Source organism: Mustelus asterias, chromosome 16 (assembly GCF_964213995.1).
Source record: "Mustelus asterias chromosome 16, sMusAst1.hap1.1, whole genome shotgun sequence".
Classification (NCBI taxonomy): domain Eukaryota; kingdom Metazoa; phylum Chordata; class Chondrichthyes; order Carcharhiniformes; family Triakidae; genus Mustelus; species Mustelus asterias.
The window spans coordinates 53,514,048-53,540,337 of record NC_135816.1 but is presented as its reverse complement, the minus strand read 5'-3'; the positions used below and the strand labels follow the sequence as shown (position 1 = coordinate 53,540,337).

General features: G+C 43.8%; 1 protein-coding gene across 4 annotated transcripts in view; it reads right to left on the bottom strand.

Moving 5' to 3' along the window:
• Nucleotides 1–26,290, bottom strand: part of afap1l1a (actin filament associated protein 1-like 1a) — a 179,252-nt gene that overhangs the window by 5,721 nt on the left and 147,241 nt on the right. For all 4 annotated transcript variants that reach the window (XM_078231138.1, XM_078231136.1, XM_078231139.1 and 1 more), the window contains 4 exons: nucleotides 17,804–17,915; nucleotides 5,321–5,485; nucleotides 2,377–2,430; nucleotides 771–961 (listed from right to left, as the gene is read on the bottom strand). In XM_078231138.1, coding sequence (XP_078087264.1) covers nucleotides 771–961; nucleotides 2,377–2,430; nucleotides 5,321–5,485; nucleotides 17,804–17,915 — 522 coding nt within the window. The remainder of the gene's footprint in view (nucleotides 1–770; nucleotides 962–2,376; nucleotides 2,431–5,320; nucleotides 5,486–17,803; nucleotides 17,916–26,290) is intronic.

Sequence of the window (26,290 nt, the reverse complement as noted above, 5' to 3'; positions counted from 1 at the left end):
ATGGTGGTAGGATCACAAGATTCTGCCATTGTCAAAGGGGTTTCCTGTTCGATACACCCCCTACCTCCTCGATGCCAGGAAGCATGCAGCAGGGGTTCATGGTTGGTGGGACTGGAAGATCCTACCGGCGAGAACGGCCAGAAAATTCCGGCCAGTATGTACAGGCATCAAATATAGACTGTGTGCTTAAGTACTGGAGTGGGCCTTAAACTGACAACCTTTAAACTTGAAAGAGAAAAAAATTCTAGCAACTGAACAAACATAGGAATACAGGAGCAGGAGTCGGCCATTTGCCCCCTTGGGTCTGCTTCGACATTCAACTGGATCACCGCTGATCTTCTATCTCAACACCATCTTCCGGAATTATCCCCATATCCCTTGATGTCATTGGTATCTAAAAATCTATTGACGACATGCTCAATGATTGAGTCTCCACAGCCCTCGAAGGAGGAATTTTTTCAGTCAGAGGATGGTGAATCTTTAGAATTCTCCATCCTCTGACTGAAAAAATTCCTCCTCATCTTGGTCCTAAATGGCCTAACTCTTACTCCGAGGTTGTGTCCCCTGGAACTAGATGCCCCTGCCAGCCAAGAGAAACATCTACCCTGTCGAGCCTTATAAAAATGTGTGCTCTTCAATGAGATCAACTCTCACTCTTCTAAATGATAACTAAACTTAAATATGTAATGATTAGAAGATGTTAAGGTTTGTTATTTTATTTTTCACAATTTATTTCCATTTCTCTTTCAAAAATAAAATTTTTCAAGTACCTGCAGACCAGAAGAGTCTGACCTGGAGTCGATGGATAAACTAATTTCTGCTCCCCTTGCAATAGCTTTCTTCAGATTCTCTTTTACTTGTGTTAATTTGAGTTCCAACTCGACCCGCTCAGTCTCTTTATCTTTACATTTTTCTTCAAGCGTTCTTATCTTCTCTTCCAGAGCAATTTGAGATTTTTTACCTGTGAAAAATGTCCATATTATGTACTTTAAACCAATCACCATGTGCATAGTGCATGTTCCTTGTTGACATTTAAAATGAAACCTCTTTAAAGGATTACCAAAGGCATGTAATTTACGTTTATTAGTGTCACAAGTAGGCTTACATTAACACTGCAATGAAGTTACTGTGGAAATCCCCTGGTTGCCACACTCCGGCGCCTGTTCAGGTACACTGAGGGAAAATTTAGCATGGCCAATGCACCTAACCAGCATGAATTTCAGACTGTGTGAGGAAACCGGAGCACCCAGAGGAAATCCACGCAGACACGGGGAGAATGTGCAAACTCCACACAGACAGTGTCCCAAGCCGGGATGAGTATATTGCTAAGGTGTAGCTTAATCTGAAGAGTTCAATTGGACCAATGGTAAGTTACTTGGAAAAGTCTAAATGTGACTTGGTTTGGAGCAATTAAGATTGGTTATGCCTGGCCCTTGATATTGTGCTGGTCCACGGTTCATGTATTGCTTTTTTTGCTTGCTAATTTCTTCACCTCTTCTGGAAGTGCTAACACATGTTGCAGTATAGTTGCATGGTTTGCCAGTCACCTCTCACTGTATCGCACCCAACATTTTACTGTTCATGAGTTAGCATGGCAATGAATCTTGGCAGATTAGTTCCTGCACAGTCATGCCCAATTCTGATCATGGTCAAAAGTTATCCCTCCAGCATGTTAACTTATTTTTAATTAATGTGGGTATAATTTGGTTCCACCTCACACACAGAGGAAATCTTCTCTCCCCCAGACATTCAAATGCAGACTTTCCTCAGTGGAGATCTGGGATGAAACTTGGCTGTGTGATTCAATTGTTAATCAGATTAATTCAGTGATCTAGTGACAAGGCAGAGGTTCATTGTTTGTGTGTTTTTGTGATCATGTATCAATGACTTGAAGCAGCTGTGCCCATCTTCACTGGCAATCTTATTTCCACGTCAGTCAGTTCAATTTCTTGCCAATAATTAAACCCCTTTCATATGCCTCCCATTCCCTTAAACCTATGAAGGTATTAAACTCATTCCTCCCCACACTTCTCCCCCTCCAACTCATGCCGTAATCTGTGATGGTGTACTCTAGGGTTCTGCCTCTGCCACTTTTCAGTGTGTTACTAGGAAGTGAGCAACAGTGACAATATTATGATTTTCCATTCCATTGCGCAGAGGTGCCAAACAAAATAAACGCTCAGACATTCTTCACATGATAGCAACTAAGAGCTTGGTGAAATAGGGAGAATGAGTAATTGTCCTTCCATTTCATGGTAATGTGCATGAATGGACTATGTCATTGTGTTGCTTATATTCACTGAAATTCACAACAACTAAGTATATATTTTTATAATTTTTTTAGATAAAAATTATTTTCTTATGTCAGTTTCTTACCTTTCTTTCTTTTTTCCAGTGATGTTGTAACTGACAGCACTGCATCTTCATCAGCTAAAGCACACAAAATGATATTTTGTAATTAGGAAACTTGCCTTCACATTGACACAACAAACAATGAACAGTGTGGTGGTGGGCGCTGTGTTGCACTAGAAAAATAATAATGTAAAATAATGTCTTTATGGGGCAAATTGGCAAGGTTTGGGAAAACCAGAATAATTATCGCATGTTGTACAATTCAGAGCAACGTTATTTGTGAGTGCGTTCAATGTGATAATTTTGGCTTATCATGCACATTACAGCAGACTCATAATGATAGATGTTAGGCATCCTCGACTTTTTTCTCTATCTCTCAAGCCAATATTGTCCCTTTAAATGCCAAGAGCTTTCAGTCACTGCATCTGTAAAGGATTCCACAATTGGTTTATCAGCAATATTTTCACAGTAATTAAATCAGTGAAAGGAGAGATTGTAATTGGAAAGGGCAATCCAAAGTAATGAAGTATACAGCTGATATATCTAAGGCACTTCCACAGATGGTCAGTTAAATGTATAATATTTAGAATTCATGAAATAATCATTTTTTCAAATAAATTCATTTCAGAATTGGTCAAATGATTCGATCAATCAGTTTATGGTGCCTTCAGAAGTCTGAGGTGCTTCAAGCACTGGATTAATCACGCCAATTTGAATTAATTCGGGGTTCAAGATGCATAAAACGATTCCCCATCTTTGAATTAAGATAACCGAAGTAAGAACGGGAAATAATTTGTGTGCATATCATCTTTAAATTTGGAGCAATAAGATATACCTTTTAAAGAGTAGATTTGCCTCAAATTAGTAAGATTGCAATAACAAAATATTTACTCATGGCTTGGTGGCATGCTGTACGGGGCTTTTATCGGGGTGGGGGAGGGGGGGGGGGTGGTGAGGGAGGACTGTTCTCTGATGAAGGGTCATCCAGACTCGAAATGTTGGCTCTGTTCTCTCTCCACAGATGTTGTCAGACCAGCTGAGATTTTCCAGCATTTTCTGTTTGTGTCTCCGATTAATTAATTTCATCTGCTTCAAATTCCCAATTACTTTACAAAGCAGAGGGAGTTCTGCTAATGCCCTAATTAATGTTCTTACTTCGTGCGACGTAAACCAAAAATGGACAATTTCCGTGAACCTTTTCACCATCAGAAATTGAGAAAGAGGTTGGCTGATATCAGAAGGCAAAAAGAAAAGCTGATGGACGGGAAGACAAGTACACTCCTCCAGACCACCACACTGGCAATGATGAGCAACATCCATAGGTGCTGCCCTCACTCCATCGCAATGGCAAGAGTGAGGATCCTCCCAACATTTCCAGCGAAAGACTGAAACACTGCTGTTGGTCTGTGAAAGATTATCGTGAAAGCTTCTATACTGTGTGTCTAGATGTTGTGGGTTTGGCCAAATCTGTACAATTCACCACCAGAGAATAAATTCAAACTAATCTTTAAAGAAAAAAATCAACAACAGATTTATTGAGGTGAAATAAAACTTACACTCAAGTGTTTTTCACATGTCACGTAACACTTGTTTTAGCCGATGAATTATTTTTGTTATTACTTTTTTTTTAGGCAAACACAGCAACAAAGTTATACACACAAAGACGTTAATGGCAACGAAATAAGAATCAATTAACCTATTTGGTTGGTTGAAGGATAAGTACTGACCAGGACAGAATCTGTTATCTCTTCCTAATTGACAAATGAGTCCTTACTTTCACCTAGCGAGGTGATAACTGTGCTGTTGTCAGCCACTAGATGGCAATAGAAGCTATAGAAAAATAAGTGAAACAGATAATGGTCCTGATTTGCCCTTGTGTATTTAGGTTTTTTACATTCTTCCGAAGGAGTTGCTGAAAATAAGCGCTGATAACATTGCAACGAGGAATACAGGACATTTCGGACCTGGGTAAATATGGCTAGCAATGGTTCCTCTCCTTAACTCATCAGATTGATGGACCGTACAACTAATAGACTAACGGAGCACAACTCCAGCCGTTCCCGTCGGCGCAATCTTCCAGGCCCACCGACGGCGGCCTGCAGCTGGTGCGAACAATGGGAAACTCGGCTGACAGCGGTGGGGCTGGATGATCCCGCTGCCAGCCACTGGCAAGCTGCCTTCTCAAAACAGAAAACAGGCCATGGGGAGAGGGCGGGGGGGGGGGGGGGGGGGGGGGAGGGGCAGAAAATCCCACATTAAGAATCAAGTAGCAAGTGTAAGTTAGAGTGAGTGAATTTGATGGCCCAGAATTAACATTTGTAATGATGGTCAAACTGTTGGTTCTCCACGTCACCTGTATAAAACTGACAGCAACTTCTGGAAAATTGAGGAGAAAAATATGCCGCATCCTCAACTTGTGTTCTTCTCCCCCTTTTCTCCACACATGTGCATTTCCAGTGTCAGAAGTAGGAACTCTGCCCAGCTTTGCCAATTACCAATGTGGGAACATTGAGATCGATTGTGGTGCCCATGGTCCCATAACAGCCTGAGATCATTTACCTGAGCACAAACCAGGTACTGAGCCTGCATGCTTCTTGGCAAAGTGCCTGAACCCCTGGAGAACTTACCATACTTTTTCTTTCTATAGTATCAGTGTGCCACTTTGATGGGGAAAAAAAATGAAAGCAACTACAAAATAAAATTCCAATTGCATGCAAACCCAAATTCTTTTTTCCCCACATTAGCAATTGGACTCAAGGTTTGCTTCCAAACCTTTGGCTCATTGTTGCAAAAGTAAGAATAAAAATACTGAAAATGGCTTCCTGCTATTCAAAGTCTGATATCTTTGAATGTTGACCCAGTAATGTAGTTAATAGTTGATTGATTCCAGTACCAATAGATTTGTTACAAACATATTACTGAGCTTCCAAGGTTCCTTGTGTTTCAAGGAGTAAGGTGAAGGCTGTACCTGTGCAAACTTTCAGAGCTTCACGGAACTCTTTCTTCTCTTTGCGGAGCTGCATCAATTCTCTGCGAATTGAATTCTTCTGATTTTCAAGTGCTTCCTTCTCAGTTAGCCATCTCTTTGCATCTTCTTCCGCTCGGGTCTTCCCATATTTTGACTGATTTGCATCTGAAAAATAGGGATGGCATCAAGCTACAGGTGGTGAGCTAAAAATTTGTTTTCAATAAATAGATTTTCATTTGAAAGTGTAATTTGATTCCCATGTGGTGAGATAAGGACATAATGCTCATGCTTGGGATTCCAGCCTCTGCCATTATTAAACTATGAGTTCCAGTGGAGAAAGGGTGTGCTTCGCTATGAAAAGAATTTCTAAAGATAGGTGTATTTCTCAAATTCCCAACATGTGTAAAAAACATGTCATTAAATGTATGTTTCTTGGCTCTCTGCAAATAGATACAGTTTAAGTTTCAGTTTTAAGTTTATTTATTAGTGTCACAAGTAGGCTTACATTAACAGTGCAATGAAGTTACTGTGAAAATCCCCTAGCCACCACACACCGGCTCCTGTTCAGGTATACGGAGGAGAATTTAGCTCGGCCAATGCACCTAACCAGTACATCTTTCGGACTGTGGGAGGAAACCGGAGCACCTGGAGGAAACCCATGCAGACACGGGGAGAATGTGCAGACTCCGCACAGTGACCCAAGCCAGGAACTGAACCAAAGTCCCTGGCGCTGTAAGGCAGTGCTGCCTCACAGCGCCAGGGACCTGGGTTCAATCCCCGGTTTGGGTCATTGACAAATTAACATGTACCATTAATATATCAACCTATTTCTTTAATATGGAGAGTATTCCATCATCGTTAATTTTTAACCGGAGGTTAATAAATATAGGCAAATATTTGCAGCTAATACAATTATCTAGAATTTTTAAAAAAACCCTCCTGCAAGATGTTCCCACACAAGTGGTCCACTTTCACAGGTCATTTTCCTTTGCTTTATTTGTGTTTGGTTGGAGTCATAGAGGTTTACAACATTGGAAACAGGGAAATATAGAAATAGGGGGAAAGAGAAACAGGTGAAAAGTGACACGGGAATGAGACACAGGGAAAAGGAGACACAGAAAAAGCAGACACAGGAGAAAAGCGACACAGAAGAAAAGAGATACAGAAGAAAAGAGATACAGGGGTCAAGAGTCATAGATGTTTACATCATGGAACCAGGCCCTTCGGCCCAACTTGTCCATGCCACCCAGTTTTTACCATTAAGCTAGTCCCAGTTGCACATATTTGGCCCACATCCCTCTATAGCAATCTTACTCATGTAACTGTCTAAATGCTTTTTAAAAGACAAAATTGTACCCGCCTCTACTACTATCTGGCAGCTCGTTCTAGACACTCACCACCCTCTGAATAAAACAACTGCCTCTGGACCCTTTTGCATCTCACCCTTCTCACCTTAAACCTATGCCCTCTAGTTTAAGGCTCCCCTCCCTTTGGGAACGGATGTTGACTATCTACCCTATCTATGCCCCTCATTATTTTATAGACATCAATAAGATCAGCCCCAAGTCTCCTGCACTCCAGGGAAAAAAGTTCCGGTCTATCCAGCCTTTCCTTATAATCAAACCATCAAGTCCCGGTAGCATCCTAGTAAATCTTTTCTGTACTCTTTCTAGTTTAATAATATCGTTTCTATAATAGGGCGACCAGAACTGTACACAGTATTCCAAGTGTGGCCTTACCAATGTCTTGTACAACTTCAACAAGACGTCCCAACTCCTGTATTTAATGTTCTGACTAATGAAACCAAACATGCCGAATGCTTTCTTCACCACTCTGTCCACCTGTGACTCCGCTTTCAAGGAGTTATGAACCTGTACTCCTAGATCTCTTTGTTCTATAACTCTCCCCAACGCCCTACGATTAACTGAGTAAGTCCTGCCCTGGTTCGATTACCTCGCATTTATCTAAATTAAACTCCATCTGCCATTCATCAGCCCAGTGGCCTAATTGATCAAGATCCCGTTGCAATCCTAGATAACCTTCTTCACTGTCCACTATGCCACCAATCTTGTTGTCATCTGCAAACTTACTAACCTAAGCCACCTAAATTCTCAGCCAAATCATTAATATAAATGACAAATAGCACACCGCTGGTCACAGCCTCCAGTTTGAAAAACAACTCTCTACAACCACCCTCTGTCTTCTGTCATGAAGCCAATTTTGTATCCAATTGGCTCCCTCACCCTGGATCCTGTGAGATTTAACCTTATGCAACAACCTACCATCTGGAACCTTGCCAAAGGCCTTTCTAATGTTGCCCTACTGTAGTCAGTTTCTTCTTTGCCCTACTGTAGTCAGGCTCCTTCTTTAAGAATACGTGGGGTGGGATCCTCCAGTTGTTCACATCAATGGGATTTTCCCATTCCGCTGCAGTGGACAGGGATTTAGCTCACTACCGAATTCTCCATCCTCTCTGGCAGCAGCAGTGGGGCGTGAACGGCCGGACAATTCCAGCTGCAGTTAATGGCCTCTCAGGAATGCTGAACCACAGAGGAACCTCAGTCCCAAGTGGAGAACCAACAAATACTGCTGTTAGCAATGAACTAACAGACCTTCCAATTAAGTCCTAATTTGATGTCAATTATTCAATAGAAGTCACTGATATATAAAGGGGTTACAGGTGGCACTGGGTGTTGATGGAGAATTGTGTGTGGGTTGGATCAAAGAAATAAAGGTATTTTATGAAGAAACAGAACTCGTGTCTCCTTTACTGAACTGTAACCTAGAGGCTCAAACACCTGCTCCTGGAACGTTGTCACTGACAGACTTTGAGATATTAAAAGAAATGTTCATTCGGTTTCAATAGTTGCATGCTGCATTGTAAGTTAGATTTGTTTTCACAGCAGTGATTGATTATAGGGCTCTGTCCTGCACGTGGGCACATTGATTACTACTTTGTAAAGGTTGAGATAGATTAGAGTGCTTTTCCCTTTGGGAAAAGTGCTCTTCTGCATTCAAAACTGAAGAAAACACTGCTTGGGATCTCTAGTGCTGATCACTGCAAATCACTGAAGCAATTTAAACTGGAACAAAAAAAGCCTTCAGCAGCTTTCACTCAGAGGGAAAAATGTTTGGAGGCAAACCGTAATACCTAAATATTAAAATTCAACTTCAGCAAGTGTCGAACCTGTTGTACAACTTATCAGATCATATGAAGTGGAAGCAGAAATAGGCTATTCAGCCCACTGGGCCTGCTCGACCATTCAGTCGATTCATGGCTGATCTGACTGTGGGCTCAGCCCAACTCTTCTGCCTTCCCTGCACTCCCCATAACTCCAGACTTCCTTGTAGAGCAAAAATCGAACTCAACCTCGAATATGTTTCAATCGCCCACTGCTCTCTGGGGAAAATAACATCCAAAAGAGCAATGACTCTCTGACATCCTCCTCAGCTCAGTCTTAAAAGGAGAGACCACTTATTTTTAAACTGTGTTCCCGGTTCCAGATTCCTCCATTCAGGGAAACCTCCTCTGAGCATCCACCCTGTCAAGCCACCTCAAAATCTTGTAGGTTTCATTAAGGTCACCTCTCATTCTTCTAAACTCCAATGAGTAAGGGCCCAATCTCCTCCACCTCTCCTCATAAAACAATCCCCTCATCCCAGGAATCCACCAATATATAGGTATATCCTTCCTGAAGGAAGGAGGCATGAAGTGGCATGAGTTGGCATATTTGGGGCATGGTGTGTGTGTGACAAATGGGGTGAGAACTAGAGGGTTGTACACCGTACTCTTGGTAAAGTCTCAACAATGTTCTGTACAGTTGTAGTAAGACTTCCCTACTTTTATACTGGAAAGAAAGACCAACATTCTATTTGCCTTTCTATTTACTTGCTGTTACTACCTTTTGTGATTCAGGCACAAGGACACCCAGATTCCTCAGTACCATTCTGCAGTCAATCTCTATTTCAATAATATTCTGCTCCTCTATTCTTTACATTTATGTGGCATCCTTAACATAATGAAACATCCTAAGGCACTTCCCAGGAGCATGAAAAGACAAAGCTTGAGATAGTTAAGAAGATATTCGTTCAGATGACTAAATGCTCAGTCCAAGACTTGGGTTTAAGGAGTGTCTTAAAGGAGGAAAGTGAGGCATGGTGATGAAAAGGTGTGTGGAGAGTAATCCAGAGTTTGGAACCTAGTCACCTGAAGGTATTACCACCAATGGTGGAGTGATTAAAATTGGCGATGCCCAAGAGGGCAGAGTTAGAGGAGCACAGATATCTCGGAGGGTTGTTGAGCTGGAAGAGATTAGTCTAAGGGAGGGGGGAAGCCTTGGAGGAATTTGAAAACAAGGGTGAGAATTTTTAAATGCCCCAGGATTGAATTTTCACTCCTGAATAAGGAGCATGGAGTCAGAAAAATTCCCGTGCCACATAGCCTGTCGCGGGAGTAAGTACCCTGGATGGTATGATTTTGGTTCCGGGTGTGGGTGCTAACAAGTCACCCCCCAGAAACAGTGAGGAGGGGCTGCTGGGTGTAGAGGTGAGCTGTTTAAAAGGTCCGCCTTGGTTTCTGGGACTTTGGCACAGCTGCAGAAAAAAACAACCCTCTCGTTCTCACCCCATTTGTCACACACACCCCATGTCCCAACTATGCCAACTCATGCCACTTCATGTCTCCACAGCCCCATTGCACCTCACACCCTTTATTCCAAAATATGCCACTCACTCATACCCATGGCCCTTTACAGCAGCTATGCCAACTTAGTACCAACTCTTGCTAACACATGGCCTTACCCACTATCTTTTGTCCTTACATCTTCCATGCCAACTCACCCAGGATCCACCATGGGTAGACCTCAGGACTCATGCTCAGATAAAAAAAGATAAAATTCTTTGTCTATTGCAAACTTTATTTTTTGTATAAACAAAATCTCTCCTTCATAAAATCCCATTCACTAGTTACGTTACTTCAACAAGATAAGGTGGAATTTTACTGCCCCATCATGGTGGGGGTGGGGTCAATATGTGGTGAGCTATTCAGATGTCCATCGACTTCAACGGGACCAAAAGATTCTGCAGGTGGGAGGGGCCATAAATTTCCACCCATAATTCCTTATATAAACAAATGATTTATTCAAGTGCTTAATCTCCTTGTAAAACAAGCATTTATATTCACAACCCCACATCAAAGACTTTGTAACCACTTGTAGCTGTCAATCAAACTGAACTGTCAGGTAAATCACGGTGATAATGATAATTTGTGAAATCGGTCATGTAGCACAAATCCTATAAATGATAACCCCTCTGGATTAGGTCTACAGATGGAGTGAAATAGCAAGCACTGTTTCCTTAAAAATGCAGCATGATTTAAAAAAATATGTATAAAGGCTGGGTGACTTAAATGCCTCAACAGCTTTACAGCTCCAATGAGCCTTTACAGTCCCCTTGACAGCTTGACAGTTCCCTTGACAGCTCCAATGCATTTATCCACTTTTTATGTGCATTTATGTCTACTTTTAAAAATCCTAAAGGGTATCTGGCCTCTCCCAAAGGTGTCCCTGGACATATCCAAAAGGGTATACTATCTCTCCAAAGATGTTTGGCAGCTTTAGTCCTTCTCCTGGAAGGTCTGACAGCCACAAATCATGTTTTGGACATCCCAGTGACAAAAATTGGATTTGTTTGAAGCCAGCTGCACATTTACATGGGCAGCTGTCTCTGTGAATTATGGATAAGCAAACTGCAATTCGTCTCCAATTTCATCCCTCAGCGAAAATGCTGGGTGCCCGGTTCAGGAGCGGAGCTTGTAGAGTTAGGTCTCTGGCAGCATTTTGGCTAAGCCAGAGACCCTTTCCGTCTTTACAAAAATTCAGGCCTCAGTGTATTTCTTTATTAACTTCAAACAAACGACCAACATGAAAGAACCCCATCAGTTACTCGCGTCTTTAATACTGTCTAGTGAACTGAAATTTATTTTTCATCCACATAGACTTTCATAATGCAATGTTGCATGAGGAAATTTCATCCAAAAAGCCTTTTTCAAAGTGTGTGCATGTACTGTGTACACAGTAGGAATTGTTGAAATGTCAGATGAGCTGTTGCCTAGACTGACACAGGATCCAAGCAGCATAAATAAAAAAACTTATTCCATTGTTTTTGGGTGGAACTTTCTGCACAACCTGGCATGAAGGTGGCCTGTCATTGGCCGGTGGTAGGATCTTCTGGCCCCGCCGTTGTCAACAGGGTTGAATGCATCCCTCGCCCTGGGAAAGTTCCAGTCATTGGGTGGAATCTTCCGGCCGTTCACACCGGCGGGTTTTTCTGGTCCCACTGCAGTGAACGGAGGTTTGGCTGAGTGCCTAATTCTCCGTTCTCACTTGCAGCGGTAGCGGGGCGTGAATGGCCAGTAGGATCGCACCCATTGGCCAGGATTCTACGACCTCGCTCGAGCAAGGCTCTAAAAGCCCCCCCTGAGGCCAATGGAGAATTCCATTCTGCGAGCCTCGCTCACCCCGATTCTGGGGCGGGCGTGCCGGTAAAATTCCAGCCATTGTCTCTAAATGTTCAGATTTGTTCCAGCCCCTGATAAAGAAATGTCCTGTAAAATTCCATACTGCACTCAACAGCTTAGAATGGCTATAAATATAACATTGTCTGTGTTGTTATCTATTTAAGTTTCAATAATTAGTTATGAAGTTCATGGAAAAAAAAAATTCTTGTAGAAGGCGTTAATTAACAAACTAATGCTGGACTCTTGTGCCCATTTGTCAAGGGGGTACAGTAGTCCCTAGCCCTTTAAAGGAGGAACTGCACTATAAAGTTGGCCTTGAATTTCTGAGCAAGGTGCATCGTATTTAGTGAAGTCTTTCCTTTGTAGAAAGCAAGCTCACTCGCTATGTGCCCTGATAGCAATGGGATACTAATGTTAACACAGGTCCTGGTGCGATCTGTGTTTAATCTCAACACTTTGTAACCATGTGACAAAGGCAATGTGATGAAAAGAAATGCAGGTTATGAGCTGTCATCTGTTCAGGATATACATGAGCTGGAATTCAGTGTTTGAGTGTTAAAGTAAACTCTGATGGCATCCTGACAGCTGGGATTGAGTCATGAGTGCAAACACTATTGTGGACTCAGCATTTCATGTTTACACAAGCCTCGTCATTTATACGGAATTATTTTCTCTTATTTTGTAAGGATTTGCATTCTTCTAGCTTCAGTTAGTTCAGATGTTTCGGCTGGGACAGTAGAGTGGTGAGCTTGGATCACCACTGGACTCACTTAGCCCTTCATACTCCCAGGGTTTGACAAAGTGTAACATACTATTCTGATGTTGGGAGAATGCAGGAGACTCACATAGGGCTTGCCTCAGATATCGCATAAGAGTTCATCATCAGGTTTAATTAGATAGGGGCGGCACGGTAGCAGGGGCAGCACGGTAGCACAGTGGTTAGCACCGCTGCTTCACAGCTCCAGGGACCTGGGTTCGATTCCTGGCTTGGGTCACTGTCTGTGTGGAGTTTGCACATTCTCCTCGTGTCTGCGTGGGTTTCCTCCGGGTGCTCTGGTTTCCTCCCACAGTCCAAAGATGTGCGGGTTAGGTTGATTGGCCATGCTAAAATTGCCCCTTATTGTCCTGAGATGCGTAGGTTAGAGGGATTAGTGGGTAAAATACGTAGGGATATGGGGGTAGGGCCTGGGTGGGATTGTGGTCGGTGCAGACTCGATGGGCCGCATGGCCTCTTTCTGTACTGTAGGGTTTCTATGATTTCTATGAGATAGCTGTTTCAAAGGGCCAGTACAGGCATGATAGAACGAATGTCCTCTTTCTGTGTTATTCAATGAACCCCACATCTAGCCTAGATTCACCTTCAAATGTAACTAACTAATTAGGCACATGAATTGAGAAATGGCACAATGTACCTTTGGGCCTGGGATGCTCTTCAAATTGCAGCTCAATTTCATTGCAATAAACTATTGTTAATTCACACCAGTTTTGTTGTAATAAATCGTTTCTCCTGGTCCCAAAGGAACAGTTGCAATAATTGGCAGAGGAACACCAATGAGGCAACCAGGTTGCCAGGGGAATAGCGTTCCCATTTCCTGTGTGAATGATGACATTTAAACTGTGTGTCTGTCCTAAGCTTTAGTGCATACAACATGCTGCAGCTTTAAGACAACCCTGTGGTCATCAAAACTCGTTTAGCTGGAAGCCTAATTCTATGTCTCCCTGACACAGACCACAAACAATCAGAACTGATGCATTTAAGATCAAATCGTGGCTCAAATATAACTGTTTGCAACATTGCTGTAAAGAGGTTCTGATTACTTTCTGATGGACAGGATTTTTTTCCCACCGTTGTTGAAACCCTCAGCTAACGCATACAAGTTATGTTATTTATTTATTAGTGTCACAAGTAGGCTTACGTGAACATTGCAATAAAGTTACTGTGAAAATCCCCTAGTTGCCACACTCTAACGCCTGTTTGGGTACACTGAGGGAGAATTCAGCATGGCCAATGCATCTAACCAGCACGTCTTTTGGACTGCGGGAGGAAACCAGAGCACCCAGAGGAAACCCACACAGACATGGGGAGAACATTTCTTTTGAGTTTTAAACTTACTATGGATACCTCACCTGCTACATTCGTTACAACAGAAAACAACCACTGTGCACTGCCAACACATTATTATTCTTTTTAAATGAGGTGGCTGCATGCATTTCATTACAACTTTTAAATACAAAATCTGAATATACCGTACCCATTTCTCTTGGACTGTACATTCATTAGAGACAGTTTAACTCAAAACGCACAGGCAACTACCTTGGCTCTCTCCAAGTCAGTCTCAGTGACAAAGCCTGTTGGAACTGTCACTTTCTGATATTCTCACTAGGGAAGGGGAAGCTTGCTTGGAAAGTGCTGTTGTGGTATGTCTAGTTAATTAAAAAAAAGCCCTGGTGGCTTAGCAGGACCTCTACAGCCGGGATTTTACGAGCCTTGCCCAAGCAAGGCTCGTAAAATCCCGACCGAGGCCAATGGAGAATTCCGTTTTGCGAGCCTCACCCACCCCAATTCCGGGATGGGCGAGGCGGTAAAATTCTGGCCTACAGCTCCCTAAATTAATTTTATAATCAAAAGCAGTGATAAAATCGTGTCATTCTGATTGGGCAAAACACTGGTGTAGTAGGCTACTAGCTCCGTGTCCTTCCAGGTATCGCATTTGTAAATTCCAGGTTGGCACCCATCGAAATTTGGTCAGAAGTTTGGACAGATGTTACGGACAGACAGTGGGAGTTTGGATCTGGAAATCCCACCCCTGAACCCAGACTTTGCCTTTCTTGCAGGGGAGAGAATGGGGGAAGAATTCTAATGTTTACATCCATGGTTCACGAAGGCACATGTTAAAATTAATTTGCCTCAGGAAAATACTAGTGGGATGTCCAAAACATGGTTAATGCATATTAGACCTGGTAAGAGAAAGTCTAAAGTTTTTGGACTTCTTTAGAGGCACAGGGTATCCTTTTTGATATGGTTCATAGACACCTTTGGGATTGTTAAAAGAAGCACGAATGTGTGTACTAAGTGCACAAACCCATTGGAACTGTCAAGAGAACTGTCATTCTGACTTTGCACTCCCGACCCACGAGTGAAAATTCAGACCTCTGTGTTTAGAGTCAGAAGTCTGGAAATATCTATAATTTACAAATACTAAAAACCGAGGGGGACCGGAGATGGGGGGGGGGGGGTCTCCGGCTGTTCACACCGATGGGATTCTCCGGCCCTCTTGGCAGCGCATCCTTTCCCGTGGATTCTGAGGCAGCGTGAGGTAGTCTCAATGGAAAATCCCATTGACAGCGGGGGGGGGACCAGAGAATCCCACTACCAGTGAACAGTGCGCCACCTCCCGCCACCGAGAAAGTGGGGCTGGAGATTTTCCACCCCGTTGTCGGAAAGAAAAATCTGATTCTGTTCACACTTGACTTTCATCATAAGAAAAGCAAACACTGCAGCTTAAAACATGATCCCACCTCCTGCCCATTGTCGGTCTGTTGAACTGTTAAAGAAGTTTGCATTTTTGAAACAGTATCGGGCATTCCTTTCATAAGGAACAATCCAAAATCGATCAAAATTGGACCAGTATTATAATAAAATTATTACATCACTATACATCTTTAAAAAGTCACAGGTGGAGAAGGTGGTGAAGAAGGCATATGGCATGCTTGCCTTTATAGGACGGGGCATAGAGTATAAAAGTTGGGGTCTGATGTTGCAGATGTATAGAACGTTGGTTCGGCCGCATTTGGAATACTGCGTCCAGTTCTGGTCGCCACACTACCAGAAGGACGTGGAGGCTTTGGAGAGAGTACAGAGGAGGTTTACCAGGATGTTGCCTGGTATGGAGGGGCTTGGTTATGAGGAGAGATTGGGGAAACTGGGGTTGTTCTCCTTGGAAAGACGGAGGATGAGGGGAGACTTAATAGAGGTGTATAAAATTATGAAAGGCATAGATAGGGTGAACGGTGGGAAGCTTTTCCCCGGGTCGGTGGTGACGTTCACGAGGGGTCATAGGTTCAAGGTGAAGGGGGGGGGAGGTTTAACACAGATATCAGAAGGACATATTTTACACAGAGGGTCGTGGGGGCCTGGAATGTGTTGCCGGGCAAGGTGGTGGAGGCGGACACACTGGGAACGTTTAAGACTTATCTAGACAGCTATATGAACGGAGTGGGAATGGAGGGATACAAAAGAGTGGTCTAGTTTGGACCAGGGAGCGGCGCGGGCTAATTGTTCTTTGTTTCTCGTTTCAAGGCTTCATTCTAAGATCATCTTGCTGGTGCCAGTACAGAGCGAGACTGCGGATAGTTGGGAACCTGTCTCGGGGGCAGGGAATTCAGATGGTGTTCGTAAAGCAGAAGTGGAAATGAATAGGGTTGGGAAGCATTTTCTGATCAGGGCCAGTGTGATCTCCTGGACTCGTTTCGATCGCCTCAGGGGGTCGGAGAGGAATTTCCCAGATTTTTTTTTCCCCATATTGGCCCTGGGGTTTTCACTCTGGGTTTTCGCCTCTCCCTGGAGATCACATGGTCTGGAATGGGGGGGTGGGGGTGAGTTAAGAGGTTGTGATGAACAAAGCATCGTAGCTGTGAGGGACAGCTCGGTGGATAGGATATTAGGATGTAGATAGGCAGGAAAATTGGGCGGGGATCCTGGATTCAGGATTCAATCCTGGACCGGGGAGCGGCGCGGGCTTGGAGGGCCGAAGGGCCTGTTCCTGTGCTGTATTGTTCTTTGTTCTTTGATATGCTGTACTCTTTTTCATAATAAAGAATGTCAAAATCCTAATATTGGGCTTTGGATCTTGCTGTAGTGACTGTGAAAGAAATGTCTGCGAATCTTTGTCACTACAGAACCATCACTACAATTTGTGTGGTGGCACAGCTTTTAAACCTTTAAAAATATTAAGCAAGCAGCAGTTAGGCCTTTAAATGAGTCATGTGACTTAATCAATAAGCCCTCAGAGTATTTTGGAAAATTGATCTAAAGTCAGTGAAGGTTCTCTGATAAGCAAATGAATCAAAGAATCCCTATAGAGCAGAAAGAGGCCATTCGGCCGATCAAGCCTGCATCGACAACAATCCCACCTAGGCCCAATCCACATAACCCCACCCTGCGAGTGCCCATGACACTAAGAGTCAATTTAGCATGGCTAATCCATCTAACCCGCACATCTTTGGACTGTGGGAGGAAACTGGAGCACCCGGAGGAAACCCACGCAGACACGGGGAGAATGTGCAAACTCCACACAGACAGTCACCCAAGGCCAGGATCGAACCCGGGTCCCTGGCGCTGTGAGGTAGCAGTGCTGACCATTGTCCCACCGTGCCACCCACAAAGTTGCAGCTGAATCTTGGTTAGCACTCGGGAGTACTTCATTTACCAAGTAGCCACCCCAGCCGCCAAAAAAAATCGGAACTTCTGAACAAGAGTGGAGTCCAACCAACAAGCCAATTTGCTTACCTCATTACTCACTGTCAATGACTCACTGCCTCTATCTGATTTGGAGATGCCGGCATTGGACTGGGGTAAACACACTAAGAGTTTTAACAACACCAGGTTAAAGTCCAACAGGTTTACTTGGTAGCAAAAGCCATTAGCTTTCGGAGCCCTGCTCCTTCGTCAGATGGAGTGGATATCAGCTCACAAACAAGGCAGACAGAGACATTTTGCTACCAAATAAACCTGTTGGACTTTAACCTGGTGTTGTTAAAACTCTTACTCTATCTGATTTGCCAGGTGTGCACCAACTAGCAGCTGTGCCTGCCTCAACCGATCCACATGGCAGTCCCTGAGTTGACTTGTTTCACCATTTTAGTTCAGCCTACCTTGTTCCTCCCCCCCAGATGGATGAGATTAACTTTTAAAATGGAACGCAAGATTGAAAAGGAATAAATTGTGAATAAAACCGGGTTCTTACTTGAGCCGTGCCGTTTAATCTTAATTTGAACATTAGTTTTCTGTGAGGCATCAGCTGACATGGAAGCTTGGCGTTTTACTTGTGAGGTGGCAGGTCGCTTCTGTTCTTCAACCTGAAGAAGACAAAAACAAAACTGTGAACCAAAGGCCTGCTAAAGTTGCAGTTAGCAAATGCACTGTCCGATATGGGCAGATCAGTCAAGTTCAGTGTTTGGTTTGCGCTGAAGCATTGGCGAGGTCCAAGTGGGCCTAAATACATTAGCCGTGAAACTGTGCGTGATCCATGTAGCATGTGGACTAGGCCCACCAGAATGGGGAGATACAAGGATCAATCAAAACCTATCCTCTGGTCTCATCCTCATAACTGTGGCAAGATACAGTCATCAAACACAGCCAATGCACCCTGCCCTTCTGGACCCTTTTTGAATTTTATTCAGCTCAGGTGCCAGCCAAGGCAGGCAAGTGACTTCAGGGAAAAGGAAACCAATCGAGAGAGCAAGCAGGAACGGCAGCAACCATAGTGCTAACGTGGAGGTAGGAGGAGCATGAAAAAATTGCCTGGATTTGGTGGAACTGCAGGCTCCAACTCACCAATTTCAAGAATAGATCCAGAAATGAGGCAGCTGACTGTGAGTCACTATCTTCAAAAGGGGAGGAGGAAGATGAGGCTGCTTTGATGCACTTGCTCAATTGCTGCCACATTTTCTACATTGTAACAGTGACAGTGCCCAAGTCTTTCACTGGTTGTGAGGTATTTTGGTATGTACTGAGCTCGTGACAGGCTTGGGTCACTGTCTGTGCAGAGTCTGCACGTTCTCCCAAGTCTGCATAGGTTTCTTCCAGGTGCTCCGGTTTCCTCCCACAGTCCGAAGAACGTGCAGGTTAGGTGCATTGGCCATGCTTAATTCTTTTTGATGGAAACTAGAATGCCATGTAAATAGCCATTCATTCTATATTGTTATTTTGCAAGGCACTTGGCATCTGCATCAGCCCTTGTTTAGAAAATCTGCACACACTAATAGTATTCTAAAGTTGTAACTTTGAAGGCATGTGTAAATATGATGGTTTTCTGCCCCAGGAACATTGTTGCTGCATTGAAAGTGAGCAGCTGAGGTAAAACCTTGATGGTGGGCATTCCGCTTTCTTGGATATAGGTCCATTGAGAAGAACATTACTGTTTTCTTGGATGAAGGATTCTAGAAATCTGAAAGCATTGTGGATTGCAGTGTATATCATCAGGCCTTTTGGATATTACAGCGTTGGGAAATCATTCAATATATCTACGGCCTCGGGCACCTGTCTGTTGATCCCACCAGCGTTGAGCTTTCACATCTTTTCTAATTTGCTATTATTAACAAAAACAAAGGCAAAACAGGCTTGCAACAGGGCCCAGGATCACATTTGCATCTGGAGGGACAGACTTTGAAAACAGCCGTTTTTTTCTGTAACACAGCATAAATTCCCACCACATAGTCCCTCCCGCCTGCCTGTGAAATATTCCCTCGAGACAAAAGTGGGAAAGGTCTTTGTTCCTGTGAAAGTTTATGGGAGAAGCTTCTCAGATCAGAGGTGGAGCTTTGATGGTCATAAATTAAACGAGGCTCACAGGAAACTGGAGGCCCACAGAGGTCAAACAGGCTGTTTTTTTATGCCACACCTGTCAATACCTTACATGCTCATGGTTTGAAATTTTCTGCAAAAGCACAACTGTTAAAGAATGCTACATCTTTTATAGAAGAATTGTGGTGAAATATAAACATATAAATAAAGAACTGTCAATGCTAGGAATCTGAAATTTTTAAAAAAAACAAGAGATTGTGGAGAAGACACACAGAGTTTATCAGCATCTGGGAAGCACAAAGATAGGTCAAGCACTTCTCGAGTAGGGCCTTTGCCACAGTGACACAATGGTTAGCACTGCTGCTTCACAGCGCCAGGGACCTGGGTTCAATTCCCGACTTGGGCACTGTCTGTGCGGAGTCTGCATGTTCTCCCCGTGTCTGCAGGGGTTTCCTCTTGGTGTTCTGGTTTCCTCCCACAGTCCGAAAGACGTGCTGGTTAGGTGCATTGGTCAGGCTAAATTCTCCCTCAGTGTACCCGAACAGGGGCCGAAGTGTGGCAACTGAAGGATTTTCACAGTAACTTAATTTCAGTGTTAATGTAAGCCTACTTGTGACTAATAAATAAACTTTACTTTAAAATAGCCAAAATTCTGACCAAGAATCTAATTCTGAAATGCGGACCTGAATACTGAATGTTTCTTTCTTCAGTTACTTGTAGACCATTGGTGTTAATTTTACCTGCATCCCCACTCCCTGGCCTGGAGAGAATGGTGAGTTGGAAGAGGATAAAACGATTTGCATTCACCAGGCTCAAATCCTCACTCCCTGCCTGTAACACTATGGAGCTAAAGAGTTGGATAAGACCAGAAGACGTCATGGGGATTGTGATGCATGATTAACTCATGCTTCGTTAGTTGCAATGTGGACAGCAAATGTCTTCAGTAGTCGGGGGCGGGAGAGGGGGGGTTGGAGTTTGAGAGAGGTCAACAGTGGGTTTCCTCCGGGTGCTCTGGTTTCCTCCCACAGTCCAAAGATGTGTGGGTTAGGCCAAGCTAAATTGACCCTAGTGCCAGGGGGATTAGCAGGGTAAATATGTGGGGTTACGGGAATGGGGCCTGGCTGAGATTGTGGTTGGTGCGGACTCGATGGGCCGAATGGCCTCCTTCTGCACTGTAGGGATTGTATGATGGTACTTAAAGCGAGCCTGCACCTCTTACAAGGGAAGTGCATTGTGGCTGTAGCAGCTGTTGGAAGAAACTGTGGAAGAGTGTCTAATCTAGAAGAAGAGGGAGTGTGGTGCAAGAGGGCAGAGAGTTTGTCCAAAGCTTCCCTGACCCAACATTGGAGGCCTTGGTCCAGGAGGAAAAATGTTCTCCACTCACAGGGGACCAGGCCAACACTGAGAAGGCACTGGGAGCAGAAAGGCATTGCTGTTAATTCTGGCAGCCTAGCCAGAGGACTGGAAAGGAGTGGAAAAAAAGATTAATGACCTCGCACAAGTGATCATCCGTGAAAATGAATCACTTGGCTTGCATCCTGCTCCATTCACCACTCACAGGCCGGTATTTTCCTGCCCTGTCGTGGGGGGGGGCCCTTTGCAGGTTATTCGACAGCTCAGCTAAAAGTCCATTGGCTTTCAGTGGGTTTGGAGAATCCCGGCAACAGGCAGGGCCGGAAAATCCCGCCCACACTTCACTCACCTACCAACATTCTGGAGCAACCACAACCCATACTTCACATTGATAGCTTTGTCTCAAGCAAATAGCATTGCTGCAAGCCTCACGCCCATTCCTCACACCTTACACTCACTCCTAAATATTCAAGTGTGACACCCAAACACACTGCACCAGATTCACTGATATACTTCCCTCTCTCTTGCAGGCTGGTGGTCCATCATTGCAGGGTATGGTACCATAAGCCCCTGGGTGGATAAGACCTCCTGCTGAAAGCCTTTCTCCTCCTCCTGCTCTCTTTGCAAGCAGCTAATCCGCCTCTTTGCTGCCTCAGAATAGTCTTTCTGTCACGCTGCAAGCCAAGGAGAATGGTAATGGCAGCACCAATGACAAGCAGCTGGTGGTCTGACCAGAACAATTGATGTCGGAGCCAAAGCCTTCACTGCAATGCCTTTCCTGTCAGTACCTATAGGAACATAGGGAACAGAAGTATGCTATTCAGCCCCTCAAGCTTGTTCTACCATTCAATGAGATCATGGCTGATCTGTGGCCTAACTCTGTATACCTGCCTATGGCCCATGTCCCTTAATACCTTTGCTTAACAAAAATGCATATTTAAAATTAGCAACTGATCTCGCATCAACTGTCATTTAGGGAAGAGAGTTCCAAATCTCTACCACCCTTTGTGTGGAGAAATGCTTCCCATCATCTCTCCTGAATGGTCTGGCCCTAATTTTTAGACTGTGCTCCCTAATTCTAGAATCTCCAACCAGTGAAAATAGTTTATCTTTATCTACCCTGTCTTTTCCTTTTATTATCTTGGAAGACTTTGATCCATCACCCCTTAACCTTCTAAATTCTAGAGAAAATTGGTCCCCACATAACTTAACCCCTAAAATCCAGGTATCATTCGTGTAAACTTTTGTTGCACTCTCTCTCCAAGGCCAGTATATCCTTCCTAAGGTGTGGTGCCCAGATCTGCTCACAGCACTCCAAGTGGGGTCTAATTAATAATCTCTTTCAATACCACTTTTTGTTGCTGCACGCATGCTTAGCTGTGCACATTTAAGAGATGGAGCAGCAATGTTAGAAATTGAGGCTCTGACATCAAATCAATATTATCCTAACTAACATCATGGTCTGCTTACTCAGCATACTACTGGAGGAGTGCTTTTGCTGCACATACGCTACTTTGGTAGTGAAACAGTTTCCGTGACACTAGAACCGCAGGTGCTAACGAGCTAAATTTCTCAACATTTATCTTCACCATGGTCGGCTGAGGCTCCTGATGCCCTCATGATGTCATTAATACCTCAACTCCATTTTATCTTCTGGATTTTGGAAGTCTACTCCTGAAAGTTCTGCCATAAGGTGGGCAAGAGGGGGAATCCATGGAAACCGTGGATTAGCCAGAAGAATCATAGAATCTCTACAGTGCAGAAGGAGTCCATTCGGCCCATTGAGCCTGCACCAATGTCAATCTCATCCAGGCTCGATCCCCGTAACCCCACGTATTTACTCTGCTAATCCCCCTGACCTTAGTGGTCAAATTAGCATGGCCAATCAACCTAACCCACACATCTTTGGACTGTGGGAGGAAATCGTAGCACCTGGAGAAAACCTGCAGACACGGGGAGAATGTGCAAACTCCACACAGACAGTCACCCAAGGCTGAAATTGAACCCAGGTCCCTGGCGCTGTGAGGCACCAGTGCTAAACACTGTGCCACCGTGCTGCCCTAAGAGGCCCAGGTAAATTAAAAAAATATATACCTTTTGTCCAGGATCCACTCCTCCCCCCCCCCTCTCCACTACATCTGCCCTACTTCCCTGCTACCTCTGCCCCGCTCCTCCTCAACCCCGCCCCATCCTACCCCTGTCTCACTCTTCCCCCACTACCCCTGCCCCACTCCTCCTCCCCCTGAGAACAACTTTATTTCGAAAAAAGAAACCTGATAATTATGAAGTTTCAGATAAGTTGCTTAAAGTGTAAGATCGTAACTCAGTTAAGACAGGAGTTGCATAATGTACAGGGAAATGTGTTGTGAAAACTACAGTATCAAACTATCTTTGGAAATGTTAGAACAAACTTCAAAAGCCCGCTATTCCATCAAAGTTCCTTCTTCAGAAAAAAAAATGTAACAGTTGGTCAAGGTGTTCTCTTCCTTCAGATTGATTTGTGCTGGGTACTGGTTTTTAATAGCCATTGTGTCCAAACGCAGGATAAAGTCTGTCACAGGCAAGTGGAGGAAACATCTGTGAAAGCTTTTAGCAACAGAACACTTTCTCACTCACCAGGAAACTGATTTGAAACACTATTTCAAAACTAAAGGAAATCCACTTGCTAAAATGGGTGTGACCGACCGGGACTCGCATTTACATTTTCAAGGTTTAGTAGGTTAGAAATTTCAATTCAGTAGGTTTTTGGATTAAGCCACATTTACTGACTGTAAATCATTGGCATCATAAATTATGAATACAGCTTTATATACTTCAATCGCGATTCTGAGTATGTGCACAAGAATCCTTGCAATATCCACCAGATGCTTAAACAATAAAGTCTTAGAGGGCGATCTTACCTATTCTCCCCGCTGGCTGATGGGTGGGACGGGGCGAGCGAGTAAGATTGCGAGAAAGCGGGTTTGCGCCTGATTTCTCGCCTCTTGCGGTTTTACTGGCACCGGATATCCGGTGCGATCAGCCTCGTGCCCGAAAAGCTCTCAAAACACTGATCTGCACAGGCACATCGGCACCCTCTGCTGCTATCAGCCGGCTTTCAGGTGAGCTAGGCCCTGCCCACTCCCCCTGCTGACACGAAACTGGTTTGGCCTTAATTTTTTGAGGGAGTCAGCTAAGATTCAATCTTTAAGTTGACCAAAAAAAGGGCGTGAATTTCTCCCGTTTTCACGCTGGTTTGGCACTTCGAATTCTTTTGGTAAGATTGGTCCCTCTGCGCTTTACACATTTTAAGTATCTCTTAATCTAATACTTTAAAATTTATAGTGAAGTTTCGGACAATGTTCCCTAATATTGGTGAAACTTGAGAGAAACTATTCCCTCTGATGAAGGAATCAAGAACATCGGGAAAAGCTAAGCCATTTAGGAGGGAAATCAGGAAATACATTTTCACTCAAAAGGTAGCAGCAACCTGGAATTCTCTGGCCCAAAAGGATACTGATGGTAGGACAATTGGAGCCTCCTGGACCGAGAGGGACAGATTTTTGTTTGGTAAGCGTGTGAAGGCCAACGAAGATAAGTCAATGGAGTTACGTTACAGATCAGACATGATCCAGTAATGGCTGAGCAGGCTTCAAGGGATGAATGGCCTAGTCCTGTTTCTATACTCCTCTACGCTCCAACGTAACATGAAAAGAAAGCAAAACATTTTCTGACCTGAGCTGACCGTCCCAGGAGTGGTCATGTGACAATTTATTCTTAGCCTGAGGTTACGTGGCATGCATGGGGCACCTGTAGCATGGTTAGATCACCCAATTCATCATGGACTGGGACCTTCTCCACTCATATAGCTTAACATTATATTAGAGTGTGTGCTTGAGCTACTAAGTCTGTCAGGCGAGAGCCTTAAATATATCTTGATTCAATGATGAGTCCACATGTTCCAAGCTAGCGTTGCTAGCCCGATTTTATTGCTTGTGTTGGCTCAGGCTAGCAAAGTACTACCATTTGAACATGAAATCATGGAAAGGAGGGCAGCATGGTAGCACAGTGGTTAACATTCTGCTTCACAGCGCCAGGGACCCAGCTTGGGTCACTGTCTGTGTGGAGTTTGCATGTTCTCCCCGTGTCTGCGTGGGTTCCTCCGGGTGGTCCGGTTTCCGTCCGCATTCGGAAAGACGTGCTGGTTCGGTGCATTGACCCGAACAGGTGCCAGACTGTGGCGACTAGGGGAATTTCACAGTAACTTCATTGCAGTGTTAATGTAAGCCTTACTTGTGACTAATAAATAAACGTTAAACTTTAACTTTAATTGCCCGTGTAACAGCCCTACAATTAAAACCAGATTTAGATGTAAACTTAAATTAGCAGGGAAGGGATGTAAATGACCTTGTAGTTATATCATGAGTGTGTCATTGGGAGGGTCAGCTATAATGGTGGTTTTGAAAGGTTACATTTTCATAGAATCACTCAGCCAACAACTCAAAGTAAAAGACCAATTTCCAAAACAAGCACTATCTGAAAACACAAAAATAAACTTCTTTACAGAATTAATCATCTGCATCTTCTGGAGATGAAAAGGTTGGTTTGAAAGAAAGTTGTATCATTTACATTCATGGAAACTATTCAATTGAAGCTAGCCTCCAAAGGAAAATATGGTCTTGCAAGTGACTGCTTGTGACACCCAGCCAGTGTGAAGCATTTCAAAGAAAACACATCTGTAAAAAAGGGAGTGTCTGAAGTAAATGTTGATTCCTTAGAGGCAGAGACAAGACAAAAAGTAGCATTGTGAATGGGGAATTGGCAGAGCAGTTGAACAAATTATTTGTCTGTTTTCACAGTAGAAGACCCAAATCACATGTCAGAAATAATGGATAGCCAAAGGACTAATAAAAGTGAGGAACTTAAAGGGCTGGATTTTGACAGAGTCAGGATGAGTTGGGAGCCCTTGAAAAATAGGGGCCAGGAATTCCTGATCCCATTGCTGGAGTTCCTGATTTTTGGGAATGCCGTCTAAAGGTCTGGGCTAGTTTGGGTTGCAAGCCCACATCCTGCACTCCCAATCGGACTGGCTCCATTGCAAGGATATGCATATCCCTGTCCTCTGCAATTTTAAAGAGCCATGGTTCATGTATTTCAGAGGTGATGTGAACCACAGACTACATGAGGGGAGCTTCTACAAGGTTAATTCATTGAAGTAAACATGGACATGTTGGGACTCTCAAAATCTTCATACAGCATGGATGCCCCCCCCAAACAAACCCTATGGCCCCTTATGCCCCCAATGTTAAGGTATACCCCCCAACCAATGCCTTAGCCCATCATACCTCCCACGCCAACCTCTGGGGCTCAGGTCTTTTGTATCTCTGATGGATATCTAGATTTGCAGCTAAGAATACAAAATGAGGCTTGGCTGAGAGCCCAAAAACCCATAAGCCTGTTAAAACATATGAGCCCTAAGGAAAACATTGTTTGATTGACAGCTCTGGCTCCCTGATCTATACTGTCAATTTCACAATGCTTAATTACACAAGATAAAGTAATTTCGAGTGCTTGCAGTTTCAGCTAGTAATATTTT